This window comes from Dreissena polymorpha, chromosome 5 (genome assembly GCF_020536995.1).
Source record: "Dreissena polymorpha isolate Duluth1 chromosome 5, UMN_Dpol_1.0, whole genome shotgun sequence".
Taxonomy (NCBI): Eukaryota; Metazoa; Mollusca; class Bivalvia; order Myida; family Dreissenidae; genus Dreissena; species Dreissena polymorpha.
The window spans coordinates 45098383-45110912 of NC_068359.1; the positions used below are offsets into that span (position 1 = coordinate 45098383).

Consider the following 12530-nt stretch of genomic DNA (forward strand, 5'->3'; position numbering starts at 1 on the left):
ATATGGTCATGGCGGCCATCTTGGTTATGTGATCAAATTTTTTTTAACAATTCTTTTGTCCCATGACCTAGGGATGCTCCACATGAAATTTAGTTGAAATTGGCTCAATGGTTTAGTAGAAGAAGATGTTTACAAATTGTTTACAGACAGACGGACGGACGGACGGACGCCGGACGGCGAGTGATCACAATAGCTCTCCCCGAGCTATCGCTCAGGTGAGCTAAAAACCCGCAATATAAGAATTTCAAGTTATGCAAGAGCTTCCAAAAATATTATGTAAGATTTGCCTAAGATGCAGCATCATACACCAATTTCTGTAAAATGTATTTTAAATTTCTAAACCATTTCAGATCATAGTGATGACGAAAATATAATAAACAGGACTTCAAACCACGTCTCCCTCACACTCAGGTACCATGAATCACCATAGATCCTGTTGTGCATGTTTCATGGTTATGCAATACCAGAGGCATCAAGATATTCATCTGTGAAAACATAATTTAAAACACAACACTGACATGGTAAGCACAACAGTATAACAGACACTGTTTATCTCAATTATAAATTTTCTTTCATAATCTGCCATGGCGACCTGCGTGCATGGGAAAGTATACTTTCGTTATACTTTTTTATTGATATGAATGTTTGAGTTTCACATACAGATGTCCATTAAGTTTGCAAAGATTTTATTACTATGATAATTTAAAATCATTCACAATAATACTTTAACAATAAAAAAACTGGCCCACACTAACTGCTCATAAAACTTTTTACTTATATATCAAACACATAAAGGGAGACAAATCTGCAATCTTGTTACCATAACATCAAAAATTTTCATATTGAGTAATATTAATTATATTCTCTAACATCTCTAGTGTCATGCCATACTTGTTTCACTTTCAGCACGTAAAAAAGGGTGAAAAATGTCAGGCGAATATTTGAAAATTCCTTCATTACCCACATCAGCCATCTTGTTTCATGCACAAATAATCCAATAACACATACATATAAAGCACTCTTTAGTAAACATTCAATGTGCATCAAAGTATACTTCAAAAGTGTTTATAATAAAACAACCGAAATACATCTATAAAGATAAAAGCCAGATTTGAGTTTTATTTCGTTGAAAAAAATCACTAAAAGATGAAACAGATATTAAGTGAGCATCACAAAGAGTCTGATCTAGTTACTTCACAAAGCTTACCCGTTGTTCCTTAATTGCTGCCAATTTAGGGACCTCTACACATGAGTTATCCATTGTATGTGCTCGCAGCAGTAGCCTACGATGTTTATAATCCATGTCTCAAAATGCTAACTTAAGTTTAAATTGGTATCCAACAATGATTGCTTCTGTTTTGAGTTGTGTTTGTTGACTTAAGTTTCATTTCTTTTCGTTGCACATCTTATTCAACTTGAAAGGAACATTTACAAGGAATTATTATTTTTTCTCTCTTACTGCTTTTTTATAATCCATAATAATTCAAATACAACATGTTTGATTAGTCAAATAATTTTTTTCAAATCATTAAATCAAATGTTTTACTAACAATATATCATGCTCATTATTTACACCATCTCTGTTACAAAACATTATTCCTTGAACTATTAACCAACAGACATGAAATTCCAATTAAATATCATAATAAATTTAAACAAAGTAATTTTGTCGCTTAAGTGCAAACGTTTTTCAAAATAGCCCATAGTTTATTTTCTAGCACACCAATCAAGTTGTTGATTATTAAACTCCATTTAAAATCATCAATACCCATAGATTGTCAGGGTAATTTCATCTCACAATTAGAGACATATTGTTCGAAGTATAGCATATTTGCCAGAAGTCAATTATCTCATTTCATTTTAAGGACATGGAATTCCACAGAGATTAATACAACCTCTGACAATATGGACAGTGGACATTAACCTTTAACATTTCATCACATTAGCAAAGCATATAAACATATGAAATGCATTACTGCAAAAGGTGAAGAGCAGCAAACCTATAATAAAGCATACCTTGAAAACAACAACATTGAACATGCATGTTATAACCTATTAATATATTACCTCAAACACGTTGGAATTCAAGTGATCAATTGAAGTATATATATTACACAGCTGACAAATAAATCTGATCCTCCAAGATAAAATTTTTGCTTATGACTTTGGTTGTTATGTTTACTAGGATTTACAATTTTCAGCATTCTTTCAGTCATATCAGGCTATTTGGTTTACTTACTCAAATATTTCCTGGTAAAAATTGTTTACAAGTTGACAACCATCCTACTGGAATCAGAGGTAGAGATTTCCTGGTTAAAATGGTTTTAAAGTTGACAACCCCTCTACTTGAATCAAAGGTAGAGATTTCCTGGTTAAAATAGTTTAAAAGTTGACAACTGCCCTAATGAATCAGAGGTAAACAATTCCTGGTTAAGATGGTTAACAAGTTGAAAACCACCCTACTTGAATCAGAGGTTGAGATTTCCTGGTTAAAAGGGTTAACAAGTTGACAACCACCCTACTTCAATCAGAGGTAGAGATTTCCTGGTTAAAAGGGTTTAAAAGTTGACAACAGCCCTTCTTAAATCAGAGGTAGACATTTTTTGGTTTAGATAGTTTACAAGTTGACAACCATCCTACATAAATCAGAGGTAGACATTTTTTTTTTAAACGGTTTACAAGTTCACAACAGCCCCACTGGAATCAGAGGTAGACATTTTCTGGATAAGATGGTTTACCAGTTGACAACTGCTCAACCTAAATCAGAGCAAGACATTTCCTGGTTAAGATGGTTTATCAGTTGACAACTGCCCTAATTAAATCAGAGGTAGAGATTTCCTGGTTAAGATGGTTTAGCAGCTGGCAACTGCCCTACTTAAATCAGAGCAAGACATTTACTGGTTAAGATGGTTTACCAGTTGAAAAGTGCTCTACTTTATCAGAGCAAGACATTTCCTGGTTAAGATGGTTGACCAGTTGACAACCACCCTACATGAATCAGAGGTAGACATTTTTTGGTTTAAACGGTTTACAAGTTGACAACAGCCCCACTGGAATCAGAGGTAGACATTTTCTGGATAAGATGGTTTACAAGTTGACAACTACTCTACTTGAATCAGAGGTAGAGATTTCCTGGTTAAGATGGATTACCAGTTGACAACTGCCCTAATTAAATCAGAGGTAGAGATTTCCTGGTTAAGATGGTTTAGCAGCTGACAACTGCCCTACTTAAATCAGAGCAAGACATTTCCTGTTAAGATGGTTTAGCAGTTGAAAACTGCTCTACTTTATCAGAGCAAGACATTTCCTGGTTAAGAAGGTTTACCAGTTGACAACTGCTCTACTTAAATCAGAGCAAGACATTTCCTGGTTAAGATGGTTTACCAGTTGACAACTGCTCTACTTCAAACAGGGGTAGACATTTCCTGGTTAAGATGCTTTCTCAGTTGACAAAAGCCCTTCTTAAAATTTGAAGAAGACAATTCCTGCAGGGAAAGCTGGTTTACAAAAAGTCGAAAACTGCCCTACATAAATCAGAGGAAGACATTTCTGGGTAAGATGGTTTACAAGTTGAAAACTGCCCTACATAAATCTGAGGAAGACATGTCTGGGCTAAATAGTTTACAAGTCAACAACTGCCCTACTTGTATAAGATGTAGCTGGTGAAGAATTCGCTGGAGAAATAATTTCAGAACCAGTCCACACACAATGCATGCGGCCAGATCGGGAATCAAACCTCAATCCATGTTTTTTTAAACAAGGGCTTTACCAGCTAATCTAGAGGTTCTAATGTGTAAACAATTTTTAATTGCTGTGTATATATCCAATATACTTATTGTTTGATTTCTAGAAGAAATACACATTTATTGCTCAGTTTAGTTTAAACCTATTTATTTTAGCTCGATTGCATCGCAAGCCTTAGGCTTATATAAACGCTCTCGAGTCCGTTTCCTGGGCCTAGAACCAGTATTTGGTGTCTTTGGGGGGAGATCTAAAGAACGCTCCCACGGTGGGGATCGAACCCCTGACCTCCCGGTCGCTTGGCGGACACCATATCCATTACACCACGCCGACCTACTTATTGCTTAGATAAGATAGAATAATAACCCTTCTCAAAATAAAATACACTTTTTAACAAAATACGCTTTAAAAAGTGTATTTTTTCTGCATTTTTACCGAAAAGTGTATTTTTTCTGCATTTTTTTCATAATTAAGTGCACTAAAGTGCATTTTTTCTGTATTTTCATTATCTTTAAGTGTATTTTACTGTACTTTAAGTGTATCTTCTGTAGACAAAGTGCATCTTTTTATGCAATAAGTGCATTTTTTCAATGAAGTGCATTTTTTGTGCATATTAGTGTATCTTCTGATTTGCAAAAAAAATATTCTTTCTGTACAAGTGTAGTTTTAGTGCATCTTCATAAAAAAGAGCAACACTATAGCAAATAACTGAAGTTAAAGGACAGAGATATAGTGTTTAATAGGAGGATTGTACTGAATTCTTTTTTATCTTCACATAATGTTTATGGTCTTATTATTACAATTTGTCTGCTCATAAAATATGTGATTCAGTAGAGCAGCTTTTAAAGGGAAAAGTACAACTAAATCAGGCTGTGGGTAAATAATTAAAAATATTGAAAGTGTCAAAAAAATTATGTGGTCTTGCCAGAATCAATTATATCTTCACAACATAAAAAACAAGTATTTGAACTTTCTTACACTGATATTTAACCCCAATTCAATTAATGTCTACCACATTGACTATTAACATACATTTTAAAAGACAATTTAAATAATATTTATAATATTATATTTATTTCCTAACACCATTCAGTATGTTATATTGAAATATTCACAATTAAATATAATATGCTAAGTGTGCTGTGTATTATTCAATAAATATCAGATAAGATCAGGATCAGATAAGAGATCAATTAGCATCATAAACACTAATCCCTATCAGTGCTCCATCTAGCCAAAACAAAGGGGTGTTTATAGAATTTTGATTGGTTCTGGGACCATCTATTTGAAAACAAACCACTTTTGATTGGTTGGAGCACAGCAAGTTATTTGGAGCACAGGAAGTTATTTTTGTAAACAATTTGGTTTCAGCAACTTAAATTGAGCTAAATTTTTAGGTATAATTCAGCAACATTAATTCTAGTGTCAAATGTCTTGAAATTCTTTCAGCACATGAACTATTGTGTGATGAAAACAATGTGTATTTACTACAATGTGTAAATCAACAATAAGTTTGTTGCAAAGAAGATTCAAAGTGGGTGGTTAAAGTGATCAACAACTGCCGTTTTTGTTTTTTTGGAATGCTGAAGAACAGCTGTAACAGGTTTGTATTTTCATTTCTGCATCTCTTTTTAATTAAATTAATTATGATCATTATCATATTTATGTATTGTCACTGGGAAATGTAACTGGATGAGTAAATGTAATGCAATTTTAAGGAAAAAAACACCATTTGAATTATTATGGCTGTATTTTATGGTTATTGTCATCTTAAAATTTATTTATACCTATTTCTTGTCATTAATGAACAGATTTCTTTCCCCCATATTTAATCAGAACTTTAATATTTTATATTTGAAGGTTAAACCCCAAGGTGAAATTTACATTGATCGGAAGATCCATTGGACAGAATGTGCATCATCGCCTGCCAAAAAAGGGAGCAAAAAGGGGACTACCTGATGTATGGACATGTATACCAGGCCAACTTGAGGGGAACAGGAGTGGGAAACCGTGCCCTGTAGCTTGTCCTTGACCAAGAAAAGATGGATTTGTTGAGAGGTAAAACTATATAATAAAGGTTATTGCAATTCAAAGAAGTCACACTTCCGACCAGTCCACACAGCCAAAGGAGACCACATATATTAGTACATTTATTAACAGTATTTTCTATCAAACGTAATTTCTTTAAATTATTTATGAAAAGCGTTAAGTCACATGTGATCACGAGATTAAAATTGCAAAAATAAACAAACAAAAACAACAAGCCAACAAACTTGTTTTGATTTAAATTTATGATATTTATAGCAACTGTTGAACAAGATTACCATAACAGCAATATTTAACACTTACATTATAAAATATCTTTCAGGACCTGATCTCAAATGAGATCATGCACGAGAAGCGCCTCGCAGACCATGACAGTAGTATTCAGACCTGATCAGCTGGTGAAGTGCTCTATAAAGGGTTGTTTATGAATGCATTCTTTGTAAGGAACAGTGTATAACAACAAATATAGTGACAGGGGCTAAGCTGCTAAATATTGTCAGCATGTATGCAGTGATTTTCTTTGGAAATTCAAAACAACCTGTACGTACTGGCTCTCAGAAGGGCATGTTTTAGCGCAATAATGAACAAAAAAAGGAAGATCTTAAAAATAAGGTATAGATTTATATAAATTTCATGAATACTGTTCATTTATCATATATTAGGATCCAGAATATGATTGAATTAAATGTACTGCTTTTGTCCATATTAAAAAGGAATTAATGTAATATATAAAAATCTAGTAAATGATAGGGAAAACATTTCAGCTTAAGGAGGGGAAATCTTTAATATTTTTGAAGTGGAAACCACCTGTATTTGGCTGTTAATCAGTTACCGATAATCAGGGGGGAGAAAAATCACTGGTATGAGCTTGATATTTTCAATTGTTAATTCCAGATAGGCAATAGCCCGTTTGAATCCTCTCTTTTATGTAGATATGTAACATTTGTTTTTGTTTTTTAAGGTTTAACATTCTAATAAAAGTGTGTATTTATCTATTGAATTGTACTTTTTGTTTTTTATGTATGTGTTTACACTAACCTTTCATTTAAAGAATGAATGCTGACTTCAAAATGCTGGGATTTTTTTAAAATTTGGTTAATTTTTAAGCATATTAATTTGAAGTGATGAAAAGTACACTTGAGCATATAATGCGCTTAAAAAATTCACTTCCAACACTTCAAAAAGTGTATCATTTGTATGACTGAAAATGCACTCAAGTGTATTAATGCGCTTAAAAATTCACTTTTAATATTGTAAGGTGTATTATTTGTATGACCGGGAATGCACTCAAGTGTATTAATGCGCTTAAAAAAATTCACTTTCAATTTTGTAAGGTGTATTATTTGTATCAGTGGAAATGCACTCAAGTGTATTAATGCGCTTACAAAAATTCACTTTGAATACTCAATGAAGTGTATTATTTGAATGACTGGAAATGCACTCAAGTGCATTAATGCGCTTAAATAATTTGCTTTTAATTCTGTAATGTGTATTATTTGAATGACTGGAAATGCACTCAAGTGTATTAATGCGCTTTAAAAAATTTACTTTGACCATGAAGTGTATTATTTGTATGTCTTAAAATACACTCAAGTGTATAAATGCACTTAAAAATAAACTTAAGCGCACTTATTATCATAATAAACGCACTTAAGTGTATTATTTCGTGGAAAAAAAATACACTTAAATGTATAAACACACTAGTAAAAAGTTTTTTTTTTAACAGATTAAAATGCACTTGTTAAGCAAAAAATACGGTGCCAATAACATGCGCATTAAATGCGCATTTAATGTGCATTTAATGCGCATTAAATGCGCATTTAGTGCACTTTTTCGAGAAGGGAAATTAACTTGTTCTTAATAATATTTTAACCGACATATGCATTGACTGTGAAATATGCATTTGTCTGTAATTTGTACTTGTCAAACATCCCTATCTGTATTGTCAAATTGCATATATTGTACACACAATGTTGAATAAATTGTAAATATTTTTGTCATTATGAAAAGAAAAAGAAATATCAGTTTTTCTTATTTCATGCATTAATGTGGTTTTAAGGCAAATATTTGTGATTGGGAGACGGAAATTCACTGCTTAAAACATTTAATAATTTTGAAAGTCTAATTTGTTAATTTATGTCGTTATTTTGACATGATGATTACATTATTTTGCTAATAAAATTCTTCTTTTAAGAATTTTAAAATGCAAACAAACCATATGAAAAGTATTAAATATAATGAAATTTAGTTAATTTCTATTCATTATTAATTTTCGTTCACTTGTGATCATAGAAAATAAATATTAACTTTTGAAAATATTAGTTCCTCTTATGATTGATGTATTAACCCTCTCAGAAACAAAGTTAAAATGGCTATGTGTAAAGAGCTTAAAGGGGCCTTTTCACAGATTTTGGCATGTTTTGAAGTTTGTCATTAAATGCTTTTTAATGATAAATGTAAACATTAAATTTAAAAAGCTCCAGTAAAAAATCAAAAATAAAATTTAAAAAAGGAAAAAAAAGTAGCCCGCAGCAGGGCTCAAACCAGTGACCCCCGGAATCCTAAAGTAAAAACGCATTAGCCAACTGAGCTATCCTGCCAAGCATACCTAAGATGCGTATTTTATACCTTATATAAGCAATCTTCGTAGTTTCACAAATTTAAACGACAACAACACAACTCTCCAAATTATTCAATCGTTTCGCGTTGCAATGCTTTATAATTTTTAGGTTTTTAAATCGTCAAAAGATGCATATAATGGCTATATTAGACCATGGCAAATGTTCAGTAATACTGTTTCCGCACAAATATCATAACTAAACCGAAAATTTGCGAATTTGAAACAACTTTTTTCAATTTTGTCAATTTACCGAACCGTGAAAAGATCCCTTTAAAACCATGCAGTACAGCCTGCGAGTAACGTGCAGTCTGTTCAGGTTTTATGCTGTTTGCTGCATCAGTATCTTATGATTGGAAATGAAGCCTTAAAAACTTCAATCTAGTAAGAAAGGTCTCTAATTAAATTTTACTTTCTAAGGGACTTAAAATGCGTCAAAATTCATATCTAAGTGGTTAAGGGTTAATAGCGAAAATCTTCTGAAACAAATTAATATCATATGTAATATCATAGTACTATGACTACTATATCATTAGTACAAACAAACAGTTCTTTCTTTTAAATCCAATTGTACATCAATAAATTGTGAAATTATTTTAGAAAAGGGAGGCAATTATAGCAAGCCTAAATATTATCAGCAACAGAGTTACTGCCACAACCATAATTTCACACAGTTCGAAAAATCAGCATTTCAAACAAGAAACTTGTAGTACATTTATACAGTACAAACTTGGAGTGCTTTTAAAGTGTGTATACAATATTGAAGTGTGTTTAATTGTCAAGGGTAAATGAAGGTGGAATAAATTCTTGTTGTTTACAAATGTGCATGCAAGAATTGGGTATGTGTAGCAGTATTACAGTAACTTTTACATCTTAACGCGTAAACAAAAGTCCACGTTCATTTGGTTTATGGGATTGAAAATAAATCCAGACAATGGATTCACAATGCTCCTCCTTAAGCAACACAGCACATTGTTTACCAAGGTTCCAAATAATTTCTTACACACTTCTGTAAACACTGCAAAAATACAAAAATACACTGATTAAAAATGTGTATTTCACTGTTACTTTCCTTATTGTATCACAATACTATATCTTGTCAAACCTGCTAAACAATAATGAACAATCACAGTAACAGACAAGGATTGAGTCTACGTGTATCAACTTTCTTTGACAATTACTGGTACACACAATCATATTTTAGTGTTTAATGTTATAGTGTTTTAATATTCATTTGACCATCACCATAACAGACAACGATTCACTCGACAAGTTCTGACATCTTCTAGCTGTATCAAATACATATAGACAAGTAATATTGTAGTGTTTCAATATTCATCCAAACCACAACGTCCATATAACTGGTCAATTTCTAGATGAGGATTGGTGATATGATTGGGGCTTGTCATAAGTAACACTGTGGCTTTGACCTTTAAGCTATATAGTGACATGCTTGTTGCACACAATTTGTCCTCTTGATTTGATGATCAGTAAGGCCAATTTATTTTGAAGTTTCCATCATGTCAACAAATTTATGAGCCAGACACTAAAATTCCAACACAAGCACACACACACACACACAGACATGGCAAATAATATATGTCCTTTCACCATTATCCTTTCAGGGATAATAATTGAGACGTAAAAATGTATTTTTTTTCAAGTTTAGGTAATTAATAAGCAGTGCCCTGGGAAAACAGGGCTTAAGGCATGTGCGTAAAGTGTCATCCAAGTTGAGCGTGTGCGTTATGCATTATGCACTACCTAATCAGGAACGACACTATTCCACCTGAACTAGCTGTTCACAAAAAATACACTTCTTTTCAATGAAAGATACCATAAAAGCCAAAAGTAATGTCCATCATGAAGCCTGGGCAAATCTGGAACAACACTTTACGCACATGCATTAAGCCCCGTTTTCCCAGAGTGAGGCTCAAATGAAAACAGCCTCTGTTTGGATGTAGGCCTCAAATGACTCCTAATATCATTGGCGTACCTTTCTGGGAACGGACAGGTAGTTTCTGTTCCAGCTTGTCACAACCTTTCCATTGGCTCTTCGCTCTGGAAATATATAAAATTAAAAACATATATTTATTGGCTTTTTATTAATAAACACATTTTTTTAATATTAACATATGGGTGCTTTAAATGACCAATACATATTTATCTATTTTCAGGTATTTATTGAAGTTTTTATTATTTTACTATTGCTTGGATAAATATTTATAATGTTCATTTATAAAACAATCCAATTTTACAGCAGGGTAATATAATATTTAGGCTCTAAATTGACATGCTAAGGACCTTAATTTTGTCAACCCAAATTCATGAACATTTTGCACAAATTATTGCCAATAAAGTTTACACAAATGTAGATAAAAACGTTAAGTCCAACTTTACTGGACATCAAAGTGTTTTTACCCCCATTTCACCTGGTTTTGAACTTGTCCTGTTGACCCATCCCAATTTATGAACCTTTTATTTTAACCCATCCCTGACATGACTGAAACAAATGTCATGTAATCTGAGAAAGTTCTATAATTATTGGGCAATATTCAGGGCCCCTTTGAGTCTTCCCAAGCCTTTTCTACAAATTTGACAGTGTTTTATTTAACAAATTATCAATTTTTGTTCCAAGACTGTTATGAACCAATATCATGATGATCTGAATATAACATTCATGAAGCTTCCAGAATTTTCTCAAAATTTATATTTAATTTGCCCAGGTGACCTATGGTTTGATCCTACATGGCACAGTTTTGAACAACACCAGAATATAATATATTATATTTTAATTATAAAAAACGCCTAAAAATGTGTTCACACGCTTGATTATGTTTTTTTTGTACAGCCATACATGGAAAATTCCCCTGCAACCTGATTTCCAATACAGCTAGACCATTTTTGAAATATATCATAAAAACAGTTCTGATTGGACAATAAATATGACCTTTAGTTTACACAAGCTTCTTAAAATAGTGACCTTGTGTTGACCTGACTTCACCCATTAAACAACAATAAACCACAAATGACAACAGCCCAAAACTAGAGCTTTGTCACAGACATGACGAATACCCCCAAATGAAGAGCCTAGTTTTTGGCCTGGCATGGCCCATGTTCGAACATGGCCTTGAGATCATCTAGATAAAACTTCTGACCAAGTTTGGTGAAGAGCAGATGATAAGTACTTGAAATAGAGAGCGGACACCATACTGAATGTGTAAAGCGCATTAAGTGACCCCGTGACCTAGTTTTTGGCCCGGAATGGCCCATGTTCGAACATGGCCTTTAGATCATCTATATGAAACTTCTGGACAAGTTTGGTGAAGATCGGAAGTAAACTAATTCAATTAGAGAGCGGACACCATGCTCAATGTTTAAAACGCACTAAGTGACCCCGTGACCTAGTTTTTGACCCGGCAAGGCCCATGTTCGAACTTGGCTTTAAGATCATCTAGATAAAACTTCTGACCAAGTTTGGTGAAAATCGGATGAAAACTACTTGAATTAGAGAGCGGACACCATGCTGAATGTTAAAAAACCCAACATGGCCCATGTTCAAACTTGGCTCATCTAGATAAAACTTCTGACCAAGTTTGGTGAAGATTGGATGAAAACTACTTGAATTAGAGAGCGAACAACATGCTGAATGTTTAAAACACACTATTTAGTGACCCCGTGACCTAGTTTTTGACCGGGCATGACCAATATTCAAACTTGACCTAGATATCATCTAGATACAACTTCTGACCAAGGTTGGTGAAGATCGTATGAAAATAACTTGAATTCAGAGCGGACGTACACTTAATACGGACCGACCGACCGACAGACTGACAGACAGACAGACAGACAAGTTCACTCCTATATACCCCACTAAACTTCGTTTGTGGGGGTATAACAACAACAGCCATAAACAAAAGTTTATTGTTGCAATACTCTACACAATCTATGGCATGCAATTCTATAATTACAGCACTTTCCTAAAGTGGCATCCTCTAAAGATGATGTCTAAATAACACCAACGCAAACGAATATAATCATTCACTTGATGAATGAACTAGTCCCCCCCCCCTCCCTCAAAATGTTTTCACAATTTTTAAATGGGGGAAGAAAGAGTTCATTAGAA

At 33.2% G+C, this 12530-nt stretch overlaps 1 protein-coding gene and 1 long non-coding RNA gene across 7 annotated transcripts in view; one reads left to right on the top strand and one right to left on the bottom strand.

Annotated features, from left to right (window-relative positions):
* LOC127880500 (pleckstrin homology domain-containing family G member 7-like) overlaps positions 1 to 12530 on the bottom strand; it is a 335878-nt gene that overhangs the window by 104371 nt on the left and 218977 nt on the right. For all 6 annotated transcript variants that reach the window (XM_052427798.1, XM_052427796.1, XM_052427801.1 and 3 more), the window contains one exon: positions 10401 to 10465. In XM_052427798.1, coding sequence (XP_052283758.1) covers positions 10401 to 10465 — 65 coding nt within the window. The remainder of the gene's footprint in view (positions 1 to 10400; positions 10466 to 12530) is intronic.
* On the top strand, positions 4126 to 6844 carry LOC127880538 (uncharacterized). The gene is made up of 2 exons (XR_008049565.1): positions 4126 to 5799; positions 6110 to 6844. It is a non-coding gene; the product is annotated as an uncharacterized LOC127880538 (long non-coding RNA).